Source organism: Taudactylus pleione, unplaced genomic scaffold, assembly GCF_031769625.1.
Source record: "Taudactylus pleione unplaced genomic scaffold, aTauple2 ptg000662l, whole genome shotgun sequence".
NCBI lineage: Eukaryota > Metazoa > Chordata > Amphibia > Anura > Myobatrachidae > Taudactylus > Taudactylus pleione.
The window spans coordinates 799323-824974 of NW_028285064.1; the positions used below are offsets into that span (position 1 = coordinate 799323).

At 46.4% G+C, this 25652-nt stretch overlaps 1 protein-coding gene across 1 annotated transcript; it reads left to right on the top strand.

Annotated features, from left to right (window-relative positions):
* Window positions 1-1827: 1827 nt before the first annotated feature.
* On the top strand, window positions 1828-25595 carry UROD (uroporphyrinogen decarboxylase). The gene is made up of 10 exons (XM_088455604.1): window positions 1828-1984; window positions 4884-4996; window positions 7042-7121; window positions 8803-8865; window positions 21435-21632; window positions 21728-21889; window positions 21978-22115; window positions 22296-22396; window positions 22636-22702; window positions 25261-25595. Exons 1-10 carry the CDS (start codon window positions 1962-1964, stop codon window positions 25435-25437), a joined length of 1122 nt encoding a protein of 373 aa, XP_088311730.1. The 5' UTR covers window positions 1828-1961; the 3' UTR covers window positions 25438-25595.
* Window positions 25596-25652: the final 57 nt, after the last annotated feature.

Here is a 25652-nt window from a genome sequence, read left to right on the forward strand (position 1 = left end):
TTTAGCCTTAAAAAACTCTTTGGTTGCTTTTGCAGTATGCCTCGGGTGATTGTCCATCTGCACTGTGAAGCGCTGTCCAATGAGTTCTGAAGCATTTGACTGAATATGAGCATATAATATTGCCCGAAACACTTCAGAATTAATTCTGCTGCTTTTGTCAGCAGTCACATCATAAATAAATACAAGGGAACCAGTTCCATTGGCAGCCATACATGCTCACGCCATGACACTACCACCACCATGCTTCACTGATGAGGTGGTATGTTTTGGATCATGAGCAGTTCCTTTCCTTCTCCATACTCTTCTCTTCTCATCACTCTGGTACAAGTTGATCTTTGTCTCATCTGTCCATAGGATGTTGTTCCAGAATTGTAATGGCTTTTTTAGATGTTGTTTGGCAAACTCTAATCTGGTGTTCCTGTTTTTGTGGCTCACCAATGGTTTGCATCTTGTGGTGAACCCTCTATATTCACTCTTGTGAAGTCTCCTCTTGATTGTTGACTTTGACACATATACATCTACCTCCTGGAGAGTGTTATTGATTTGGCCAACTGTTGTGAAGGGGTTTTTCTTCACCAGGGAAATAATTATTTTGTCATCCACCACAGTTGTTTTCCGTGGTCTTCCGGGTCTTTTGGTGTTGCTGACCTCTCCGATGCGTTTTTTCTTTTTAAGAATGTTCCAAACAGTTGATTTGGCCACACCTAATGTTTTTGCTATCTCTCTGATGGGTTTGTTTTGATTTTTCAGCCTAATGATGGCTTGCTTCACTGATAGTGACAGCTCTTTGGATCTCATATTGAGAGTTGACAGCAACTGATTCCAAATGCAAATGTCACACCTAGAATCAACTCCAGACCTTTTACCTGCTTAATTGATAATGAAATAACGAGGGAATAGCCCACACCTGTCCATGAAATAGCTTTTGAGTTGATAGTCCCATTACTTTTGGCCCCTTAAAAAGTGGGAGGCACATATTGAAACTGTTGTAATTCCTACACCGTTCACCCGATTTGGATGTAATTACCCTCAAATTAAATCTGAAAGTCTGCAGTTAAAGCACATCTTGTTTGTTTAATTTCAAAACCATTGTGGTGGTGAATAGAGGCCAAAATCTGAAAATTCTGTCAATGTCCCAATATTTATGGACCTGACTGTATGTACTCAATAAACAGGCTGCACCCCCTTGTACCACTTGACATCAGTTTTTCTTTTTCTGGCTAGGAACCTAGTAATTCCAGAAAGGCTCACTTTCCCCTACACATCAATCACCAATATTGCACATCACTGTCTGTATGTAACAGCCCATCTGCCACACTACCAGCAAAGGCTGCGGGCTGGCAGGGCATGCCGTGACTTCTATTCTTTATTATAAAATAGCTGCTGAAATATAACACCTGGCATCTAGAATATATGTATGTAAATATTTAATAAACAGAAATATAATATCTGACTTATGAAATAGTTCCTGAGATGATACAGTTACAAGAATACAACATATTAACAGCAGTACCAGGGGTGGGTAATACATGTCCCTACAGCTGTTGTTGAACTTCACATGCCAGCATGCCTTGCAACAGTTTTATCATGGCCGAATAGCAAACCTGTGGCAGGGCATGCTGGGATATGTAGTTTTACTACAGCTGTGGTGCCTGCCCATCCGTAATTAGACAGTGACAGCTACGTATTGCGCACACACTACAGGCAATACGGTAAGGTCACACTGACAGCCGAAGGAGTCCTTCCTGCTCGACTTCAGGTTACCCAGCAACGCAGGCTTTATGTCTCAATTCTGATTGGCTAGTTGAGATCTCCCCTGACTAATGCCGGGAGTGATCTTAGTTCCGCCTTTCCCTAGATCACATGGAGGCGCAAAGTGGAGGGGGCGTGGCTATGGAGTAAGTTAGTGCAGTGACTGCTGCTTACCTTACTGACACTGACATTTACTGGCACACAGCAGCATGGAGCAGACAGAGCACCCACTGTGAGTATACAGCAGCCCGGGCACATGTGCGGGTGCAGGGGGGTTATATTATATTACATCCTGCAGGTAGGGGGGTCTCTATGAGGTACCTGTGGTATAGTGAATTGTACAGAGCCAGATATTTAACATCACACTGGAGCTATGGGCAAATGTAAGTCGTTTCTTTACATAGTGCTCCTGTACTGTTCACACTGGGTTTCGCATCCATCATAATATTACTGTCAATATTGCTATAATGATTCTTTTAATGCTAATATATAATTACATATATATAATCACGTGTCTACAAACACCCTACCTCATATTACGCCAAATAGTCCCATATGGCATGCCGGCGACTTAGCTCTGCCAAGCGTGAAACCTTTTAAAAATATATGCATCCTGTACGCATCAGCGCATCACTAATGTGACAGAAGTGCAATGCACGGGTACTGTAATACTGATTATGGCATTCCATGTAACTCCTGTGTGCATACAGCAATGCTGGAAGAACAGATGGGTACTTTATGCTAAAACAAATAATGTATTTATGAGAGTAGAAATGGACTAATCTGACCACAAACCAACATTCCGCATTTCTATGTACAATGTACGGAGTGCCAGGGGCCTATCAGGGAGCCAGAAAACATAACTGTGTGCAGCATCATGGTCTGGCATGCTGGCACTTGTAGTTTCACAACGGTTAGAGAACCACCGGAGTTGAAACATGATAAGGAACTTATTTCATTTTTATAAAAGTGTTTATGTAAATTTAGTGGGTTTTTTTGTTGCCAGTCTAGGTGACACTATTATGCTGCCCATCCACTAGACGATTTTGCCAGGCGATTGCACGATAACGACGTCGTTATCGTGCAATCGCTTGCAAATCGGGCACTTTGAAGTCGGAAACGACCAGCGATGTGCGCGCCTGCTGGTCGTTTCCGACATCTGTCATCGGGCAAACATGCTGGTCAAACTGACGATAAATTCAGGTTCAGCATGTTGCCAGATGATTGATGAGCCTGCACTGAACGACTGCTCGTTCAATGCAGGCTCATCACAGACATAGAAACGACAGCACGATTACAATGTGATAATCGTGCTGTTGTTTCTATAGTCTGCTAGTGGATGGCCAGCATAAGTCTGGCTGTCTCTGTAGAGGGTCGCCTTTGATGAGGAGAGCTAGATAGCACACCCCAATCATCTTATATACACAACATTATAATCTTTATACTGAAAACTACATACACCTATACTAACGTAGTGATTTAATAGGACTGGCTTTCTGTGTAGGAACGGATAGCCAATCCTTGTCTCTCCAACTGTTGTGGAACTAGAAGTCTCAGCATGTCAAGGTGTAGTGTTACAGTGGCTGGAGAGCCGCAGGTGAATAGAACAATCAGAATTTGAAGTCTCCGTGTTGCAGAAAGTGTAACTACAGAAATAGCAGGATATACAGGGTGTATTTATGCTAATAGAAATATATATATATATATAATATATGCGTGGTTCAATCTTTTAATGGATGGTGGAGATACTGTGCACACACGATACAGAGAAGAGCCCTAAATCATTTCTGTACAACCTGAGTCCTAGACTGCCAAGTGGGGTCACCACAATCTGGTGGTCAGATATGCTATATAGTCTATTTAGATTCGGGGAGATACACTGACGGACTGACTGACGCATAGACACTGATACCCATACACAGACACATACTGACATATATATATATATATATATATATGTGTGTATATATATATATATATATATATTACACACACATACTAGGAGCACCGCTGTGTTAGATGATTACAAGTCCAATCTGTCAGCAACTTGCCAGGGTGGGGGCTCCTATAGCTGCCTGTACCCCGCCCTCCTTACATCCACGTTAGTTTTGTCTGCAGCCTCCAGATATGGGATCTGACCCTAATCCTGCAGACTTGACACTTGTGGAGCAGAAGTTGTGGTTTCAGAACTTCAGGAACACTGAGAGGTTGGTAATAGTGGGTGGGGGGGGTGGTTAGGCTGGATTCTCTTTTACAAGCCTACAGCTACAGTATCCGTACATTGTGACGATACCCACAATATGCCATTGGAACGTCAGTAACTCCATTGTAGTAGGGGCTATTGCAAGTTCGGCTGATGAGCGCTCTACATTGCCAGCATTGCACCTAATTGAGTTGCTCCCTCCATGTCTTGCGGGATCTGCTATGTTTACTGTAACTTATTTTTATAAGCTTCAATCGCCAGCAAAAGATTAAAGTCAGTCTTTATACTGGTTGTGTGCATGTTGTCTGCCTCCCACGTACCACAATTATTGTACCTGTCACCTGCAAGCAGTGGAGGCAGCCATTTTGTGGGCTGAACCTATATGCAGCCTATCAGTAGGAACCAGTGATATGACTGAGGAGCTGCCACACATATATTCATGAGGTATCGGTTCTGAATCCATTCTCACCAAATGACTGACTGTGGGTGACGGGCACAATTTAATGAGCGCTTTCTGTGCCCCCGTAACAAGAGCAAAGTGACATTTAATTGGTATAAGTATTCCAGACTGAGGAGGATTTAAAGGGTGTAAATTATATATATATATATATATATATCTCTACATACTAATTGCAATGAACAGAATGAGAACGGTTAATGATAAATCTGTAATTGTGGGGGGGTATTCCCCTATACAAAGCAGATTTCCTGGCTTTATGACCCTGCATCCTCCCCCTCCGAGTCTTACACCATTGCTGCTAACAGAGAGCAGAAGATCACAGTTAATAATACTGGACTGGTTACACAAGGCTGTGCGGTTGTCGCTGGCTCCAATTCATAAAGCGCCTACCTAGTTTACTGTTCTAATGGCCTCTATACAAGATATCAGCAGTGAGCTATAATTCAGCTCTTCTCTCTCTCTCCACAGTCCTGAAAATTTTCCAGCCCTAAAGAATGACACATTCCTGCGTGCGGCCCGCGGGGAAGAGTGCCACCATGTCCCCGTGTGGTGTATGAGACAGGCGGGCAGATATCTGCCAGGTAGGTGGTCTGCCGGACCAGGATGTAATGCAGGAAACCTGCAGTTCACTCCTTATGTGAAAGTGGGGGGTGGGTATGGGATCCCAGCGGTCGGGATGGCGCCGGTCAGAATACCGTCAGCAGCATCACAACAGTAGAAGGTAAGCGCCCTAACGCTAACCCTCCCTCCCCGGTGACAAAACCTAACCTCCCCCCTTAGTGCCTAACCCTAACCCTCCCCTAACCCCCGATACTTACCTTCGGGATGCCGGTGGTCGGGATACTGGAGTCGGGATCCCGATGCTGTCAGGATTCCGGCGCCGGTATTTAGACCATCGGCATCCCACACACCAGGAAGCTGACTACACCATGAAAGCGGAATTGGCTAATCTATGGGGTACTGTGCGCCTGTCGCCTACACACTGAAACACAGCGGTTTTGTGGGATGTAAAAATATATATGTCCGTACAGCCTTCCACTTTACTAGGACCTAAGGACATAATTGAGGCACGAGGCTCTTGCGTGTATTTCTTCTCTTCCCTGCTAGTGCCTCTAGTGTGAAATGATTGTGACGGCAGAGTCCACATTCTGTTCTGTTTTCCACACAGCGTTATACAGACAAATTGTGGTGTTATGTGGGGTTTCCGGATGCACTGTAATAGCACCCGGGAGCATGGTGTGATTTTACCCTGTCAGTATATATCAATATAAACTTTATTGCATATTTACTTATACATCTATGAAAATGTTACTCACACCACTCCCTCTTCCCTCCACATTGGTAGTATCTCATGGGTGTGGTATGATATGTCGACAAATCTAGTGTTCATTCTAGCACCCTGCAGCACCTGTCGCAACACCAGCAGTTCCTTTATTCCTGCCTGGGGTGTAGCTTGCTGCTCTGGTGCTTCTAGCACACACGGCTGATGCTACAAACTGCTGAAATGTAGACCATAGTGTGCTAGAAGCACCAGAGCAGAGAGCGACCTTCGGGGCAGGAAAGAGGAACTGCACGGGTTGTGACAGGCGCAGGATGCTAGAATGAACAATAATTATCATATCACACTGATTTAGTGTTGACCTGTTAGAGAGTCGACATATTGTCCCTGGTGGATGCGTAGTCACTCACCTGCTCCTGACAGCTGCATTGACTCCAGCACAGTTCCTGATCAGTGCTGTGACGCTCCAGTGTGTATTCTTCTGCTACCCGTTATCCCTACCCCTTCTTATAGTGCCTAACCCTAATATCCCCCTACCCCCAGCCCTTCGCGGCTGCAGCCTAACCCTATTGTCGACAGCATAACTGTCATTGTTGTAAATTTTGCCCTAATAACTATATCCCATATCTCACCTGTGTAGCATTTCGGTGGTCACCCCTTGGACACCATGATTATCTTAAAATTACCCCCAAAGTCACTTTAGAATACTGTGCAGTTCTTTTGGGGTCAGTAATGACCCTGCTGGAGGATTGCTGCGACCTTGTTGGGGACGGGATTTACTTTACTGGAGAATGGCGCGATCTTGCAGGAGGATTGCAGTGGAGGAACACCAGTTTAAATGTGCCCACACACATAGCGATGTGCTCACGATCAGTCAATGTGTACGATCTCCCCGGCAGCTCTGCACACGATTTGGTGTCCAATCTTCATACGATCTCTCCTGCATCCAGACTTTCACAGTGCATCGTATCCTAGATTGTCAGATCTGCCCTACAGCACGGCAGATCTGACGATGCGATGTGTGACCAGCGGGGACGCGCATCGCATCGTGATCGTGAGTGGGGACTCACGATTTCCTCATGATTTTGGCCATATTTTACACGATTTGTCGAAATCAGCCAAAATCATGTAAAATATCGCTATGTGTGTGGCCAGCTGAAATGTTCCTGCGATCTTGCAGTCAGCCCCCACCTCCCCACCCCTTCCTAAATGCTACATGGGGGAACAATCCCTACATCAGAGCTGTTATTCTGAACCGCAGACGCTCTAATAACGCACTAATCCCAGGGTTGTGGTGTATACAGTGCTGCTCCCTTGTGGCTGGTCTTTGAAGTACATCTCTTGCAGAGTTTCGGGAGACCCGTGCTGGACAGGATTTCTTTGCTTCATGTCGCAGCCCTGAAATATGCTGTGAGCTAACCCTACAGGTAATGAGATGGGACGAGGGAGTTGTGATTGGGACCTTGTATTCTAAATACTTTTGTACTGTATTTACAGGAGTATCAGAGGGCCTATGGCCGTATTCAATTTGAGGCGTAAAGTCCGGATCTATGATACTTTTTCGCCGATGACGTCATTTTCGCCTGTTTTGAGTTTCCTCCGTATTCAATTTGGAAGAATGCAATGTAATAGGCGGAAAAGTTTCTCCTATAAATCGCAGGCGGAAAAAAGTGCAGAATTGCGGTTTTGGGGTGCAACATTGCACCCCTGTCTTAAGGCTGCACGGGGGGTGCAGCCTTAAGACAGTCTCCTAAAGGTAAACTGCATAAAAAAAAAAGTTTAAAAATATTCGGGACACCCCAAAAAAATTGGTTAATTTTTGGGGGTAAAAAAAAGGGGAACAAAGTGCCAAACTATCTAAATGAATTCAGGTCGGGTCCCCATGTATGCTGCAGGGGACAAGCGGCAGGTGCAATTTTGCAGATTTGTAAAAATAAATTTGATAGGAATAGTTCTTTCCCCTCCAAAAAAAAATCTAAGTGCTATTCTTTACCACTTCTTCATAGCCGCAAAATTGCACCTTGTGTGGCTATTACAAACCCCGACTTCCTTCAGCAGGCAAAAATGAGGGTACCCATAGTCATCCCCCAAGTCTGGACATCTTTAGGGGGGTCCCAGGCATATTTCCCAAAAATTCCTGTTTTTTTTTTTTTCGTAAATGGGGCCGAAGGTCATGTAAAAAAAAAAAAACACAGGGATAATTTTTAAATTCCCTATAGCAGGTGAAAAAAAGTGCAGGTTTAGGGGTGCAGGCTTAAAAAATATAGCCTGCACCCTTGGGAATTCCTCCTTAAATCGAAATGTGCCAAAAAAAAAAAAAATCGGGACACATTATTTTACATTTTGGGGTGAAAAAAAAAAAGTGAAAACAAAATGCCAAACTAACGAAATTAATTCTGGTGGGGTCCTCAAGTATGTGGCAGGTGTTTTTTTCATTGCGCAGACTAGCGGCAGGTGTATTTTTGAAGAATTTAAAAAAATGACCTTTAGGGACTTAAAAATATGCTTATCCCCATTTTCATGTACCCCAAATTTGATGGGAGCACTTTAAAAATAAATAAATAAATAAAACCTAAGTGCTCTTCTTCAATGTCGGGGGAAAAAGAAGCACTTGCCGCAGCTATTTAAAAAGCCGACTTTCTTCTGCACGCAAAAACGGGGGTACCCATAGTGATCCCTGAGGTCTGGACATCTTTAGGGGGGTCCTACAATTATTTCCCGAAAATTTCCGTATTTTTTCATCGATCCAAGTTTCGCCTGTTCCCGATTTCGCCTAGTTTGGAATTGAATATGGGGAATAGCGGGCACGCGCGCGATACTTTTCCGCCTGGAAAACAGATGAAGGAGGCGAAAAGTCCAGCAGGCAAAAAGTCTGGACTTTTCGCCTCAAATTGAATACGGGCCTTAGTGGGACAATTCCTAGCTTCACTTGCTATAAGTAGAATTACTATAGTGCTTGATGCTCAGGTGTTTATGGGATTTCTTTACAAGCAGAAGATATCAGTACATATATTTCAGGGAGCATGGGCTCTTGATCTAATACCGGGGATGGGGGGTGACTTCCTTCCACCACTGCAGAACTGACATTACACGTTTCTGCTCTCACAGCCGCTGCGCAGGTTCCCGTTGGATGCTGCTATCATCTTCTCTGACATCCTCGTTATACCACAGGTAAGTGGCAATTTCACAAAGACTGCTGCTATATTCCAGCCCTGGGAGACATTACACAGGAGGAAGTGGTGAGAACACAGAGGTCAATGCTTCCTGCATTGTGTGTGCACTGCTGATGCCATAATGAGCCATAGGCAGGTTTCAGAAGGATATTTACAATCAACCAGACACTGAAACCTCTCCTGGTCTTCTCTGTTCTTTAATTTCTGTAACTTCCTATGTATAGGAATATTTAGGTGCTTAGTGTTCATTCTAGCACCCTGCACCTGTCACATTTCATGCAGTTTCTCTTTCCTGCCTAGGGTGTCACACTCTGCTCTGGTGCTTCTAGCACACTCTTATGTATTTTAGTTTGTTGCATCAACTGTGTGTGCTAGAAGCACCAGAGAGCGACACCCCAGGCAGGAAAGAGGAACTGCACAGGTTGTGACAGGTGCAGGGTGCTAGAATGAACACTAGGTGTTTATCCGTATCTGGGAGAACTAGTGGTAGCTCATCTGGATGCAACATGAGTCCGGTATTGTACTGTCTAACAGAGTTATTTTCTTAGCTGACATACTAATGTGTGATTTTTACATTATATATAGCATAATTTCAAACAAACAGTACATTTTAATTACCTCTTCACTTCCACCAGCCCTGTATGTCCCATGCCGTGGTATTGCCTTCACCAGTGCTCGCTCGCTCCCCCAGCCCTGTGTGTCCCATGCCGTGGTATTGCCTTCACCAGTGCTCGCTCGCTCCCCCAGCCCTGTGTGTCCCATGCCGTGGTATTGCCTTCACCAGTGCTCGCTCGCTCCCCCAGCCCTGTGTGTCCCATGCCGTGGTATTGCCTTCACCAGTGCTCGCTCGCTCCCCCAGCCCTGTGTGTCCCATGCCGTGGTATTGCCTTCACCAGTGCTCGCTCGCTCCCCCAGCCCTGTGTGTCCCATGCCGTGGTATTGCCTTCACCAGTGCTCGCTCGCTCCCCCAGCCCTGTGTGTCCCATGCCGTGGTATTGCCTTCACCAGTGCTCGCTCGCTCCCCCAGCCCTGTGTGTCCCATGCCGTGGTATTGCCTTCACCAGTGCTCGCTCGCTCCCCCAGCCCTGTGTGTCCCATGCCGTGGTATTGCCTTCACCAGTGCTCGCTCGCTCCCCCAGCCCTGTGTGTCCCATGCCGTGGTATTGCCTTCACCAGTGCTCGCTCGCTCCCCCAGCCCTGTGTGTCCCATGCCGTGGTATTGCCTTCACCAGTGCTCGCTCGCTCCCCCAGCCCTGTGTGTCCCATGCCGTGGTATTGCCTTCACCAGTGCTCGCTCGCTCCCCCAGCCCTGTGTGTCCCATGCCGTGGTATTGCCCTCACCAGTGCTCGCTCGCTCCCCCAGCCCTGTGTGTCCCATGCCGTGGTATTGCCCTCACCAGTGTTCGCTCGCTCCCCCAGCCCTGTGTGTCCCATGCCGTGGTATTGCCTTCACCAGTGCTCGCTCGCTCCCCCAGCCCTGTGTGTCCCATGCCGTGGTATTGCCCTCACCAGTGCTCGCTCGCTCCCCCAGCCCTGTGTGTCCCATGCCGTGGTATTGCCTTCACCAGTGCTCGCTCGCTCCCCCAGCCCTGTGTGTCCCATGCCGTGGTATTGCCCTCACCAGTGCTCGCTCGCTCCCCCAGCCCTGTGTGTCCCATGCCGTGGTATTGCCCTCACCAGTGTTCGCTCGCTCCCCCAGCCCTGTGTGTCCCATGCCGTGGTATTGCCTTCACCAGTGCTCGCTCGCTCCCCCAGCCCTGTGTGTCCCATGCCGTGGTATTGCCTTCACCAGTGCTCGCTCGCTCCCCCAGCCCTGTGTGTCCCATGCCGTGGTATTGCCTTCACCAGTGCTCGCTCGCTCCCCCAGCCCTGTGTGTCCCATGCCGTGGTATTGCCTTCACCAGTGCTCGCTCGCTCCCCCAGCCCTGTGTGTCCCATGCCGTGGTATTGCCTTCACCAGTGCTCGCTCGCTCCCCCAGCCCTGTGTGTCCCATGCCGTGGTATTGCCTTCACCAGTGCTCGCTCGCTCCCCCAGCCCTGTGTGTCCCATGCCGTGGTATTGCCTTCACCAGTGCTCGCTCGCTCCCCCAGCCCTGTGTGTCCCATGCCGTGGTATTGCCTTCACCAGTGCTCGCTCGCTCCCCCAGCCCTGTGTGTCCCATGCCGTGGTATTGCCTTCACCAGTGCTCGCTCGCTCCCCCAGCCCTGTGTGTCCCATGCCGTGGTATTGCCTTCACCAGTGCTCGCTCGCTCCCCCAGCCCTGTGTGTCCCATGCCGTGGTATTGCCTTCACCAGTGCTCGCTCGCTCCCCCAGCCCTGTGTGTCCCATGCCGTGGTATTGCCCTCACCAGTGCTCGCTCGCTCCCCCAGCCCTGTGTGTCCCATGCCGTGGTATTGCCCTCACCAGTGTTCGCTCGCTCCCCCAGCCCTGTGTGTCCCATGCCGTGGTATTGCCTTCACCAGTGCTCGCTCGCTCCCCCAGCCCTGTGTGTCCCATGCCGTGGTATTGCCCTCACCAGTGCTCGCTCGCTCCCCCAGCCCTGTGTGTCCCATGCCGTGGTATTGCCTTCACCAGTGCTCGCTCGCTCCCCCAGCCCTGTGTGTCCCATGCCGTGGTATTGCCCTCACCAGTGCTCGCTCGCTCCCCCAGCCCTGTGTGTCCCATGCCGTGGTATTGCCCTCACCAGTGTTCGCTCGCTCCCCCAGCCCTGTGTGTCCCATGCCGTGGTATTGCCTTCACCAGTGCTCGCTCGCTCCCCCAGCCCTGTGTGTCCCATGCCGTGGTATTGCACTCACCAGTGCTCGCTCGCTCCCCCAGCCCTGTGTGTCCCATGCCGTGGTATTGCCTTCACCAGTGCTCGCTCGCTCCCCCAGCCCTGTGTGTCCCATGCCGTGGTATTGCCTTCACCAGTGCTCGCTCGCTCCCCCAGCCCTGTGTGTCCCATGCCGTGGTATTGCCTTCACCAGTGCTCGCTCGCTCCCCCAGCCCTGTGTGTCCCATGCCGTGGTATTGCCTTCACCAGTGCTCGCTCGCTCCCCCAGCCCTGTGTGTCCCATGCCGTGGTATTGCCTTCACCAGTGCTCGCTCGCTCCCCCAGCCCTGTGTGTCCCATGCCGTGGTATTGCCCTCACCAGTGCTCGCTCGCTCCCCCAGCCCTGTGTGTCCCATGCCGTGGTATTGCCCTCACCAGTGTTCGCTCGCTCCCCCAGCCCTGTGTGTCCCATGCCGTGGTATTGCCTTCACCAGTGCTCGCTCGCTCCCCCAGCCCTGTGTGTCCCATGCCGTGGTATTGCCCTCACCAGTGCTCGCTCGCTCCCCCAGCCCTGTGTGTCCCATGCCGTGGTATTGCCTTCACCAGTGCTCGCTCGCTCCCCCAGCCCTGTGTGTCCCATGCCGTGGTATTGCCCTCACCAGTGCTCGCTCGCTCCCCCAGCCCTGTGTGTCCCATGCCGTGGTATTGCCCTCACCAGTGTTCGCTCGCTCCCCCAGCCCTGTGTGTCCCATGCCGTGGTATTGCCTTCACCAGTGCTCGCTCGCTCCCCCAGCCCTGTGTGTCCCATGCCGTGGTATTGCACTCACCAGTGCTCGCTCGCTCCCCCAGCCCTGTGTGTCCCATGCCGTGGTATTGCCCTCACAAGGGCTGCAGTTGCACGGGAGATTTGAAATCTAAACTACACTGTGTCTCGTTCTAACGCAGGTGCTGATTGGACAGAGCCACAATTAATACAAGTTGAGTCTCCCATATCCAAATATTCCAAAATACGGATTTTTTGGCATGACTGAGATAATAAAACCTTTGATTTTTGATGGTTCATTATACATAAACTTTGTTTAAGGCACCAAATGATATGAAAAATATAGTATCAAATTACCTTCAGGCTCTGTGTATATGAAATATAAATGAATTTCATGTATGTACACACACTTTGTTTGAGCCACAAAATGATTGAAAATATTGTATAAAATTACCTGCAGACTCTGTGTATAAGATGTATATAATACATAACAGCATTCTGTGTTTAGATTTGGGTCCCATTCCCAAGATATTTCATAATGGTATACAAATATTCCAAAATACGGAATATTCCGATATCCAAAATACCCCTGCTCATTTTGGATATGGGAGACTCAACCTGTAATTCAGTTGGTGGCTCTTCCTACTAGTATGGATATATATATATATATTTCTCTGTAATTGCATAAATAAATCAGCAAGGCGTACACAGACAAGTGAAAATGATTGTGCACTAAAATTACCTGTTAAATTGGGTTGTAAATTATGTAAAATTTATGTTTACAAAAAGATGTACATACACATTCTTGTATTGGCTCTTGCTATGATTCACCTTATCCACTAGATGGCACTAGACCCCTTACGGGCAGCTAAAGTAAAGGGCATAATGAAAGTGCATACATCAGAGGTTCCCAAACTCTGGGCCTGATTCAGACCCGGTCGCAAGCGCTGAGCGTTCGCAACCGTGTTGATGGTGGCCCAGAGCGCATGCGCACGACGGAGCCGGCTCCGTCGTGCACATGCGTGAGACCCGGATAGCAACGGGTAATCCGTTGCTCCGGGTCTCGCACCAAAGGGGACGTGCTCTCGATGTTGAGTGACAGCACGCCCCCTTTGGTGGGAGCTTTCGGCTCTGTTTGAGCCGAAAGCTCTCTGGGGCTTGCGGACACGAGACCCTACCACAAGGGTCTCGTCGCAAGCCCGATGGTCTTGACCATCGCGACTATCATCCTGGCCGCTCGCATTAGCTGTGGGTGGCAACCCACAGCAATGCAAGCGGCCAGGGGGTCGCTCCATAAAAAAGAAAAAAAAAAAAAAAGACGCCCTGATTCAGAGCGTCCAGCTCTGAATTAGGGCCTCTGTCCTCAAGGAACCCTAACAGGCCAGGTTTTAAGGATAGCCATACTTGTGCATAGATGGTATAAGCAAACTGACTGAGGTATTAATTAAGTCACCTGTGCTTAAGTATGGATATCCTGAAACCTGGACTGTTAAGGTGACTTGAGGACAGAGTTTGGACCCACTGGCCTAGATGCATATTTATAGCCGACATACATCGCTCCTCTCCTGGAACAGAAATGTCCTGCAGAGCTGTACCGGATAAATAATAGGCACCTCTGTTGCTCCAGAGAAGATTCTCTCCGTGATAATGAAACGCAGAGTATGGACATATAACCCAGCTATTGCTGTTCATTTTTTTTTTTTTTTTAAATATCTTTTTATTGAACAGCAATAAAACAATTATACATTGCACAATCCAAGAATTAAAGAAAATAAAATTATCTGATAAACGACTAGTCTGTTTCTTGGAACAAACAATATACAAACTACTGTTAATCTTTTCAAACTTTTTTGGAAAATAGTACAAATATAGATTGAAATTATGTCAAAGTACAAAGAAACAAAGTACTTGAATATAATATAATGTAGAAAATTACAAATACTGTATAAAAAAATCGATATAGTACACCGTATAGAAATGCAAGAAAATATACAATCAATGTCACTCAAACTATACAACTTATAGAGCCAGTGTAAGCAGCAATTGAATTTTGAGTTAACCAATTATCACATCAACTTCGGTATATCAGTCAATCGTTGCGTCAATATAATCTACATCAATGCAGAATTATATTAGAAAAAGGGGGAGAGTTAGAATAAAATGATAAAAGAAACAGAAGAAGAAAGAAAGGTGAAATAGAGGGGGAATCACTGACAGAAGGTGAGAGATACCTTGTCTGGGGGGATTCACAGAGAGCTACATATAAATAGCAACAATAGGGGCATTTTAAGTGATGTTTCTTAGCATAAACCATTCCGTGTGATCAAAGACTTTCCATATGTTATTCCGAATCTGGACCGGTAAACATTGTATGTATGGTTCCCATTTTTTGGAAAAAATCCGTATCCCTCTTTCGATGTTAAAGATAGCCATACGTCTCTCCGCATAAATTACCTCCAGCAGCGCAATTTTCCATTAGTGTAGGTGCTGATTTGGAGATCCAGTAAATAAGGATAAGTTGTTTAGCTACTGTAACCATGACTCTCAGAGCAGGTTTCCATGGGCCCAAGGAGGACTCAGACTCCCATATTGAAAATTCTGCGAAAATAAGAACTGCCGCATTTTTGGACAATTTAAGATGTATTGTATTATTTAGATAACACAAAATTTTATTCCAAAATCTATGGATCTTTCTGCAGTACCAGAGGTTATGCGAGAGAGAGGCATTAGAGCAGTCACATTTCACACAATTTCCCTCCTCCAGTGGCACAAAATGTCTCCGTTGGGCCGGAGACATATATGTACGATTTAAAATTCTAAGATGAATTTCTTGAAGTCTCGCTGACTTAAGGCAGGGTAAAACACGATCCAGATTCGCAACAAATGGCTCCAAGTCACATAATTCGGGTATCTCTGTGTGCCAAGCTTCCGCAACTGGTGCCCAAGCATGTATAGGAATTTCAATCAGGTATTTATATAAATGAGCTATTCTGAATTTGGTTGAGCGACATAAGAGTAGAATGCGACCCATTGTATCTGTGTTAACTGAGATCCATAAAGGATTATCTAAGGATTGAATGAAATGTCGTACTTGTAGAAACATAAAAAATTGTGTACGAGGGATGTCATATTTATCCTGTAATTGTACAAAAGGAGAGCAAATTGCCACCCGGATCAAATACATCTTTGATGGACATGATTCCCTTTTGATTCCACATTTTAAAAAGAGGAATGTCAAGTGAAGGGGGAAAACAGGGATTACCCCATAAGGGGATGTACGGGGATGAAAAAGGATTTTTCCCCAAATGTGTATTAACCTTCAACCACGTAGTGTAAGTGTCCCAGAATAAAATATTAGAACAAAATATCTTAGGAATGTGTATTTTAGGGGTGTGTAACAAGGCTGCTGGGGCATATGGGTGAAATAATGCTTCCTCCAAGTCAGGATTAGTATAGTGATCGGTATGTAGTAACCAATCAGTTATATATCGGAATATGGCAGCTTTTGCAAATGCAGAGATGCTTGGGATGCTCAGCCCTCCATTTTTTTTCAGTAGGTAAGCTCGGGAACGCGGCATTCTGGGTTTCTTGTACTGCCAAATGAATTTAAAAAAGATCTGCGTAAACTTCAGTACATCCGCTCTTGTTAAAGTAATGGGTAAAGTTTGTAAAAGATAGGCTAGTTTCGGGAACACCACACTCTTTATTACAGTTACTCGTCCGAGTAGAGAGAGTTTAAGATCTTTCCAATTCTGGAGTTGGGAGTTTAATCTATTTAGCAATGGAGAGAAATTAAAAGCATATAGAGAGGATAATTGAGCTGGTATAAGTATACCTAAGTATTTTAATTTATGTGTTGCAATTGTGAAAAGAGAGGCTATGTGGGGATGTGTAGCTAAAAAAGTAGCTGCATCAATAGGGAGCAACTCAGATTTATTCACATTGATGCGATAACCTGCAAATGATCCAAATGTGGTAATTAGATCCAGAAGTGTAGGGATGGATCGTAGGGGATCAGATATAAAAAGCATCATATCGTCTGCAAATAAAGACAATTTACATGTTTGGTTTCTGATAGTAATACCCTTTACCTCCGTTTCCTGTCTTATTGCTATCGCCAATGGCTCTAGCGCAATTGCAAACAAAAGTGGAGAAAGCGGGCAACCCTGTCTCGTCCCTCTCTGTGTACAGAATACAGGTGACAAATATCTATTAGTGAGAATCTGAGTAAGGGGAGAAGTATATAAGGATCGTATGATCTCAACAAAAAGGGCGGGCATACCAAACCGACGCAGAGATTCAAACAGGTGATCCCAGGTTACCAGATCAAACGCTTTTTCTGCGTCTAAAGACAACAAGAACCTGGGATCACCCGTCTCGCCCATATGCAGAGACTGCAGCACCGTAAGGACTTTCCTAATGTTTGTGACAGAATTTCTGCCACAAATAAACCCGGTTTGGTCCGGGTGTATGATAGACGGGAGAATCAACTTCAACCGCTCTGCTAAAATTTTTGTCAATAATTTATAGTCTACGTTAAGTAGAGAAATGGGTCTGTATGATGAAGGCAAAAGGGGGTCTCTACCTGACTTCGGCAGAACTTTTATAATGGCCGAATTAAAATAGTGAGGGATTATTTTACTATCCATTATGGAGTTAAATACATTAGTTAAAGTCTCTGTGATTTGGGGACGTAATATTTTGAAAAACTCCCCACTCAGACCATCTGGGCCTGGGGCCTTGAACGTCTTGAGAGATTTAACAGCCTGATCTACCTCTTCATGTGTAATTTTGCCAATCAATATATCAGCCTGTGCAGATGAAATCTGTGGTAGGGTGTGTGATTCCCAAAAAGCCTCCTTTTTAGTGATATCTATTGGGTCTTGGGAATAGAGGTTTTGGTAGTAACGGAAAAAGATATTCGCGATATCTTTGCCATTGTATTGTATGGCAGAGCTTTCATCTTTGAGAGCTGCAATATTATTATGTGGCTTGGTACCCCTCAGCATGTTTGATAGGAGTCGGCTAGGTTTGTTGCCGTATCGAAAGAAATGTAATTTACCTGAGTATACATATTTATCATCCATTTGAGTGAGGATTTGATCAAAGTGTAACCTGCACTCACCATATGCGGCTCTAGTCACCGGTGAGGGTGAAGCTCTTAGAGCTTGAAATGCGGATGTTAAGGCCGTCTGTGCAGATCTATAAGTGGCGTCTTGTTCAGCCTTATATTTTGTCATAAAGGAGATAATTTCCCCCCTAATCACCGCCTTAGCAGTTTGCCAATATAAACCTGGGTTATCTTTATGTATTTGGTTGTTCATTTCGTAACTGGCCCAAGCAGACTCTAGCATTGACTTAAATTTAAGGGATGAGGCTAATTTTGCCGGAAATCGCCATTGGGAGTATGAACCCAAAAGGAATTTCCCCTGTACATCCACCCACACCGGCGCATGATCCGAAATAGCTATAGTTTCAATCGATGTATCGATAATCATTGGGGATATTGAGTTAGATAAGTAAAAATAATCAAGCCTAGAAAAGGCGTTATGAGTGGCTGAGTAGTACGTGTATTCCAGATCAGTGGGGTGTCTCATTCTCCACACATCTAATAAATTCAATTCTTTGGCTATATAATTTAAACCTATTTTTGGTTGTTTGGGGGAGGAATGAGAGAAAGTTTTCCTATCTAAGGTTGGGAAGCGACCAGATTGAAATCACCCCCTAATATAATCTTAGAATCTGCAAAAGAATATAATTTGTTAATCAATCCTAGGAAAAAAGATTTATCATATATATTGGGACCATAGACATTACACAAACAATATCTAGTGCCGTCTAGCGTGACATCCATAAGAATGTATCGGCCTTCTTGGTCTACATCAGAGGAATGAATATCGAATTGAATACCCTTGCGTATTAGGATTACCACTCCACGTGACTTAGAACCAAATGATGATGACGCCAATACCTGGTGGTGCAGTGTGTTTAGCTTGGCGTGTTCTGTGGGAGTTAAATGAGTCTCCTGTAAATAAGTGATATCGGATTTAAGCTTATTAAGATATGTCAATATGCGCTTTCTTTTCACTGGTGAGTGAATCCCCCTGACATTCCAGGTGCAAAACCTAAGGTGGGAATGCATCACAAGGTGTGGAAATTAGGTAATGCAAATAGTAAAAAAGTGTAGTATAAATGTTAATATACTCCCCATAATACCGGTTGGTGCTAGGTAGGTTCATAATAATATGAATGTCGGCTCTAGTATAAGTCATAAATAAGCTATGAAGGGCATGAGGTTCGTGATTCATACAGTATAAAGAAACAAATAGACAAATGGACATAGACATAAAAAGAAAATAAAGATAGACGCTTATATGCAGAGATTGCGAATCAAATGCAAACATATAACCAAAACTATAGTCATTGATCTCAGCCTATTGAAAAGAAAAAAAAAAACAATAGTATTAATAATAACTATAAAGCAACGTCACAAGTATATATGTAATTATAATCCTAAATCAGATTATAAACATATTTTTGAAGAAAAGGGTAAAACCTGGTAAAGGCATCAAAATAGGTATGGGACATCTTCCCGTAATCAATCATTATGATCCATCGTGGAGGGGTCCGAGGACTCTCTTACTTCATTAAGGAAAGCTTGGGCGTCAGCAACTTCTGTGAAATCTTTAGGGCCTTGAGATGAGAAAATGCGAAGTCTAGCTGGGAATAGGAGCGCGAAGCGAGTCCCTGATTGGATGTGCTGAGAACAGACAGGGGACATATTTCTGCGTGCTCTGGCAACCTCCGCGGAGTAGTCCTGGAACAAGAGGATACGTTGGCCATCCCACTGAAGAGGGCCCTTCTGTCGAGCAGTTGACCATGTCAGATCCTTGTGACAAAAATTTAAGCACTTGAAGATAACAGCTCTAGGTCGTGAGATGTTAGAATCGCGAAAAGGACCTAATCTATGTGCTCGTTCTATCTCAAAATGATTCAGTTCAGCCGAGATGCCGAGTAGCTCAGGGAGATCGGTTTGAAGAAATTTAGTGAGATCGTTGCCTTTAATCGTTTCCTTAAGACCCAGAAGTCGCAGGTTGTTGCGTCTGGACCTATTTTCCAGATCGTCTACCTTGGATAGTAATTGTTGTTGAGTGGTCGACATGGTAGCAACTTGTTGTTTTAGTTCCGAAAGTTCATGAAAGTTGACTCCGATCCTGTTTTCATTTTCACGCACTTGTTGTGAGACAGAAGACATTTGCGTCTTAATATCCGCCAGTGCCCCCATGAATTTATCCGCTTGGTTTTGCAGTAGTGGTTCCACTGTTTCTTTAATGGCTCTAACTATCTCTGCATATGAGAGAGGAGCAGGAACTGGGCCCATTGTGTTATGGGTAGTAGCGGGTTCGGAACTATGTGTATGTGGCATGTTTTCCACAGAGTCTGTAGGTTGATCTGTACGTTTGCTACTACCCCTGACTCGATTTGCCTTGGGGGTGGGCTGTGGAGCCATGAACTTATCCATGTAGAGATTGGTCTTAATTTTCACCAGGTTATGATAATACTGAGGAGTGTGTTGCTTAGAAATGGCTGTGATCACAGACAGGAGATCCTTTACATTTCAAATAATTGTGAAGTAACTTGAAAAATAGGCCTGGAGCACCATCTGGTGGTAGAAGCTGGCACTGTAACTATTCCCCAGAGTAAAGGATATGTACATAAATATTGCCAAATTTATCATCAGCTATAGCTGGGGTTTCAAAAGAAGTATAGAGTTGCAAGACTTCTGTTTATAAGCAGCTGCACGTTCTCCAGTATAGGGCTTTAACTGGTAACACACAGTACCTTGTCTCCTGTATATGCAGTGTCTGCAAAATGGCGCCGTCTGTAAAAGGACCTTGAAGGGAGCCAGCGTCTGCCTTCTGCAATTGCGATATGCGGTCACCCGTCCAGCGGCGTCCCCGTGTGTTCCCCTCGCTGCTCGCGCCCACCAGCTGACTGTCTGTGAGCCAGCGTCGCGGGGTTTGGCAGTGGACCAGGCGCGATGCAGGAGCCGGGAGGCGAGGGCCGGAACCCAGCACCACGCACCGCGTCCGCAGTAGGCCGCGAGGTCCGGCAGCCCGAGTCCGGGAACCAGGATCCCGCTAGGCAATGGGAACACCCGCCTTGGGGGCAGAGATGGCTTGTGGCGGTAGGAGAGCCAAGAAGCACCGCGCACGGCCGGAGGGCCTGGATCAGCAGGCTCAGTCGTAACGGAGCCCCGACGCCATGCAGCTTTCCTCCTCGGCTTCCAGGCCACGCCCCCCCTACTGCTGTTCATTTACAGTATGACACATGCACATGTTGCTGGGATGCAACATCTGAGAATAATATTAAACTGATCAGTTACAGTGCATCCGGAAAGTATTCACAGCGCTTCACTTTTTCCATATTTTATGTTACAGCCTTATTCCAAAATGGAATAAATTAATTTTTGTCCTCTAAATTCTACACACAATACCCCATATTGACAACGTGTAAAGTTTTTTTGAGATTTGCAAATTTAATAAAAAAAAAAACCCACTAAGAAATCACATGTACATAAGTATTCACAGCCTTTGCCATGAAGCTCAAAATTGAGCTCAGGTGCATCCTGTTTCCGCTGATCATCCTTGAGATTATCAGTGGAAACAGGATGCACCTGAGCTCAATTTTATTGAGGCAAACAGAGAGAGCAGTGTCTCAGTAGCGTCCATTATGTGTAACTAAATTTTTCCATCAGGCTCTCTTTTGTCGCTCCACCTGCTGTCATGTTAGGGGGAGGGGCTTCTAGCTCAGCAGACACAGAATGACTGACAGCTTTGCAAACTTGCTATGTAGATATGTACTGTGTTGATTGGTTGATACATGCACAGGGCACAGCCACCAATGACATAGTAGGTCATACCACAAATAGGATTAATACTTAACAGAACTGCAGCAGAATATCGCTTGCAATGTAATCACGGTTCATATCTTTGTTAGGGGTCCTCTAATGTGTTGCCTAACTGAGTGAGTTCTGTCATTGTTCCTAGGCGTTGGGGATGGATATCCATATGGAACCAGGAAGAGGACCTGTATTCCCCAAACCTCTACAGAGCCCGGAGGATCTTAAAAAACTGAAGCCTACGGTGGACGTTTCGCAGGAGCTGGGCTACGTGTTCCGCGCCATCACCCTAACTCGTCATAAAATAGCCGGGCAAGTTCCCCTAATTGGATTCACTGGTGCTCCGGTGAGTGTCACTGGGAGAGACATCAGTGACTGGGTGGGAGAGCTAGTGTAACATGTTCCATGACCTCAGTAACTTCTGTTTTTACCTTCTCGCAGTGGACATTGATGACCTATATGATAGAAGGTGGGGGCTCTAACACAATGTCCAAAGCGAAGCGCTGGCTCTATCAGAACCCGTCTGCCAGCCAGCAGCTCCTGCAACAGCTCACAGATGTTATAGTGGACTATCTAGTGGGACAGGTAGCAGCAGGAGCTCAGGTAAGGTGGTGACAAGCAGCAGACGTTGTTGGTTACCGAGAACAATACAGGTCTCGATGTCCGTTAAACCATTGTATGTGTGTTCCAGGCTCTGCAGGTGTTCGAGTCTCATGCCGGATGTCTCGGGCCCCAGCAGTTTGCAGACTTTTCTCTGCCGTATCTCCGGGAAATCTCGCGCAGAGTCAAACAGAAGCTGAAGGTCGAAGGATTGGAACAAGTGCCGATGGTGGGTACATGAATAGGTGGAAGAAAGCACCAATGGGAGATGTGACCGGTTGCTCTGTGCCACTGGCTCTGACTTTAAACTGTACTATATGATAATGATGGGATGAATAGTTCTTTAGTGGTCATGCTTATTTGACATTTACCATTAGATGGAGATTAATAATGGACCCTCTTCTTGCAGGTCGTCTTTGCCAAGGATGCTCATTACGCACTGGAGGACCTCTCCCAGTCAGGTTACGAAGTCGTCAGCCTGGACTGGACAATTCGACCGCAGGAAGCCAGGTGAGGAGACAGCGCTGTGGTCATCAAACTCTAAATGTCCCCAGGTATAGGGCAGTAGCCTAAACTGCAAATTATAGCAGGTGACCATTTGCCACTTATTCCAGTGTCCACTAAAGTCCCCTTTGCTCAGCTTTTATAGATCTCTTCTCTCGCTGCAATGATAACAGACCCCGATCTCTAAGACCTTTAGCACATTCAAAGTTTTTGTGGTTTCAACTAATTTTGAATCTTTGTTTCAGAGAGAGAACGGGGAGAAGGGTGACCCTGCAGGGCAATATGGATCCCTGCGCTCTCTACGCCAGTAAGGTGCGTGCTATATAATTATCTGTTTTCCGTAGCTTTGAATTAAGTGGTTACATGTTGGGATCCTTCGGCACGTTGGAGAAAGAATTGTACGTGAGTGAATATAGTCAGAGTGTGTAGGGGCAGATGTATGAAGGGGCGGCTAACGGCCACGATAAAAGCCTGGACCTGCTTTGCCTATTTTACGCTGTGAAGCAGGTTCAGACATAGTACATGCGGGCAATCTCCTTGTTTGACAAAGAGGGAGAGTGCTCTATCACCTGGCTGGGGATTTGCATATTCCCTCATTCGGCTTCTCTGACCGGCGCTTACAGTGAGCCTGCGCATGCGCTGGACAGCACCTGCTGCTAATAGAAAAATAAAACAACTTGTTTGTATGCACAATCTCTGGCTGTCGGAGCAGACAGCCAGGAACTGTGCTGTGTCTTGTGGCAGTGACAGCTGAAGCTCGGAGCAGACAGCCAGGAACAGTGCTGTGTCTTGTGGCAGTGACAGCTGAAGCTCGGAGCAGACAGCCAGGAACAGTGCTGTGTCTTGTGGCAGTGACAGCTGAAGCTCGGAGCAGACAGCCAGGAACAGTGCTGTGTCTTGTGGCAGTGACAGCTGAAGCTCGGAGCAGACAGCCAGGAACTGTGCTGTGTCTTGTGGCAGTGACAGCTGAAGCTCGGAGCAGACAGCCAGGAACTGTGCTGTGTCTTGTGGCAGTGACAGCTGAAGCTCGGAGCAGACAGCCAGGAACTGTGCTGTGTCTTGTGGCAGTGACAGCTGAAGCTCGGAGCAGACAGCCAGGAACAGTGCTGTGTCTTGTGGCAGTGACAGCTGAAGCTCGGAGCAGACAGCCAGGAACAGTGCTGTGTCTTGTGGCAGTGACAGCTGAAGCTCGGAGCAGACAGCCAGGAACAGTGCTGTGTCTTGTGGCAGTGACAGCTGAAGCTCGGAGCAGACAGCCAGGAACTGTGCTGTGTCTTGTGGCAGTGACAGCTGAAGCTCGGAGCAGACAGCCAGGAATTGTGCTGTGTCTTGTGGCAGTGACAGCTGAAGCTCGGAGCAGACAGCCAGGAACTGTGCTGTGTCTTGTGGCAGTGACAGCTGAAGCTCGGAGCAGACAGCCAGGAACAGTGCTGTGTCTTGTGGCAGTGACAGCTGAAGCTCGGAGCAGACAGCCAGGAACTGTGCTGTGTCTTGTGGCAGTGACAGCTGAAGCTCGGAGCAGACAGCCAGGAACTGTGCTGTGTCTTGTGGCAGTGACAGCTGAAGCTCGGAGCAGACAGCCAGGAACAGTGCTGTGTCTTGTGGCAGTGACAGCTGAAGCTCGGAGCAGACAGCCAGGAACAGTGCTGTGTCTTGTGGCAGTGACAGCTGAAGCTCGGAGCAGACAGCCAGGAACTGTGCTGTGTCTTGTGGCAGTGACAGCTGAAGCTCGGAGCAGGCAGCCAGGAACTGTGCTGTGTCTTGTGGCAGTGACAGCTGAAGCTCGGAGCAGACAGCCAGGAACTGTGCTGTGTCTTGTGGCAGTGACAGCTGAAGCTCGGAGCAGACAGCCAGGAACTGTGCTGTGTCTTGTGGCAATGACAGCTGAAGCTGTCGAAATCGATAGCTACAGTTGTCTGAATTGTCAGTACCACGGACCGTTCATACATTGCCTCCCAACTTCGGTGCCCTATCTAGGGATAGCAGCTCCGATAGGGTGGGAGGCTATGCGCCCCTGTCATTATCTCCCCTTCATATCCCCCCACCCCAGTCTGCCAGGAAGGAAATCTCGTTCAGTGATTTGACCTATAAAAATCTAAAATGATGAGCGCTAAGTGTCAAGTGCAGCATAGATAACCATAAAAACACATGTACACACAATTAACACTAAAAATAAACAAATAAAATTAAAAGAAAAAAAATGAAAGAAATTCTGCGGCCATCCAGTAAATGCAATAGCTCTTTTGTGATCTGGTGGTTAGGAGCGCAACAAGTTTGTACCGGGTAGTGTGGGATGGAGTAATGAATAGGTTACTTTCCCTATGCTTACCCTAGATTTCTCCCTCCGATGCCCAGTTGCTTGGCTGCATACAGCGTCCTCTTGCTAGCAGCTTAATCGGCGCTTGCGGCTTGTAATTACAGCATGACGGCGGGGAAGACTTCCTTCTTTTGTTCTGCGACTTCCCAACTACTTCCCGTTTTTATGGTTATTTATTCCGCACTTGATACTTTTAGCGCTCATCATTTTACATTGTTAGTTCTACATTACCCTGATTAAGAGCTTCTCAAAGTCATCGCGCTGTACTGCCATTTACTATTGTTCAATGATTGACAACTGCTGATGTAGGGAACCACTGTGGTAGCCTATAATGTGATTATATAGGTTCTTAAAAGCCAATGTCAGGATCTCTTTATGAATAATGTGAATTTCTCATTTAAGTTCAGTAATTACCACTTTTTCACAAATTAATCCTGAAAACCTATCCTGTCAGGAGGGGGGGGGGACTCACATAGGAACATCGATGTAGATAATTGTGATATAACAGGAGTTACCGACTCACGAGTTTTCCCTGTTTCACTCTTTGCTGCAGGAGAACATAGAGGAGGTAGTGAAGACTATGCTGGAAGCCTTTGGATGCCAGGCGTACATTGCTAACCTGGGCCATGGCTTGTATCCTGACATGGACCCAGAGCATGTCGGTGCCTTCATCGCTGCTGTGCACAAATATTCAGAGGACCAAGGGCGGCATGGAGCCACGGACTCCTGAGTGGTGTATTCGTCAGTCCTGGACTTATAGGAAACAACGCTCTGTTTTCAGAGAAATCTGCTTCAAATGTGGTTTTTATTTTTTTTTTAAGGATCAGTAGGAAATGTTACATTACACCCATTGAATGTTTATTATGTATTAAAGACAGATTTAAGGCACTCACGTAAATGTGACTTTATAGATAAGGTTTACACAGAGTACCCAGGGCCGCCAAG

Bases quoted from the DNA above. Each gene is read 5' to 3' on its own strand.
- UROD (XM_088455604.1), top strand. From the start codon at position 1,962: ATGGAGCAGACAGAGCACCCACT. The intron at 1,985-4,883 runs GTGAGTATACAG...CTCTCTCCACAG, and splicing joins GAGCAGACAGAGCACCCACT to TCCTGAAAATTTTCCAGCCC. The intron at 22,397-22,635 runs GTGAGGAGACAG...TCTTTGTTTCAG, and splicing joins ATTCGACCGCAGGAAGCCAG to AGAGAGAACGGGGAGAAGGG.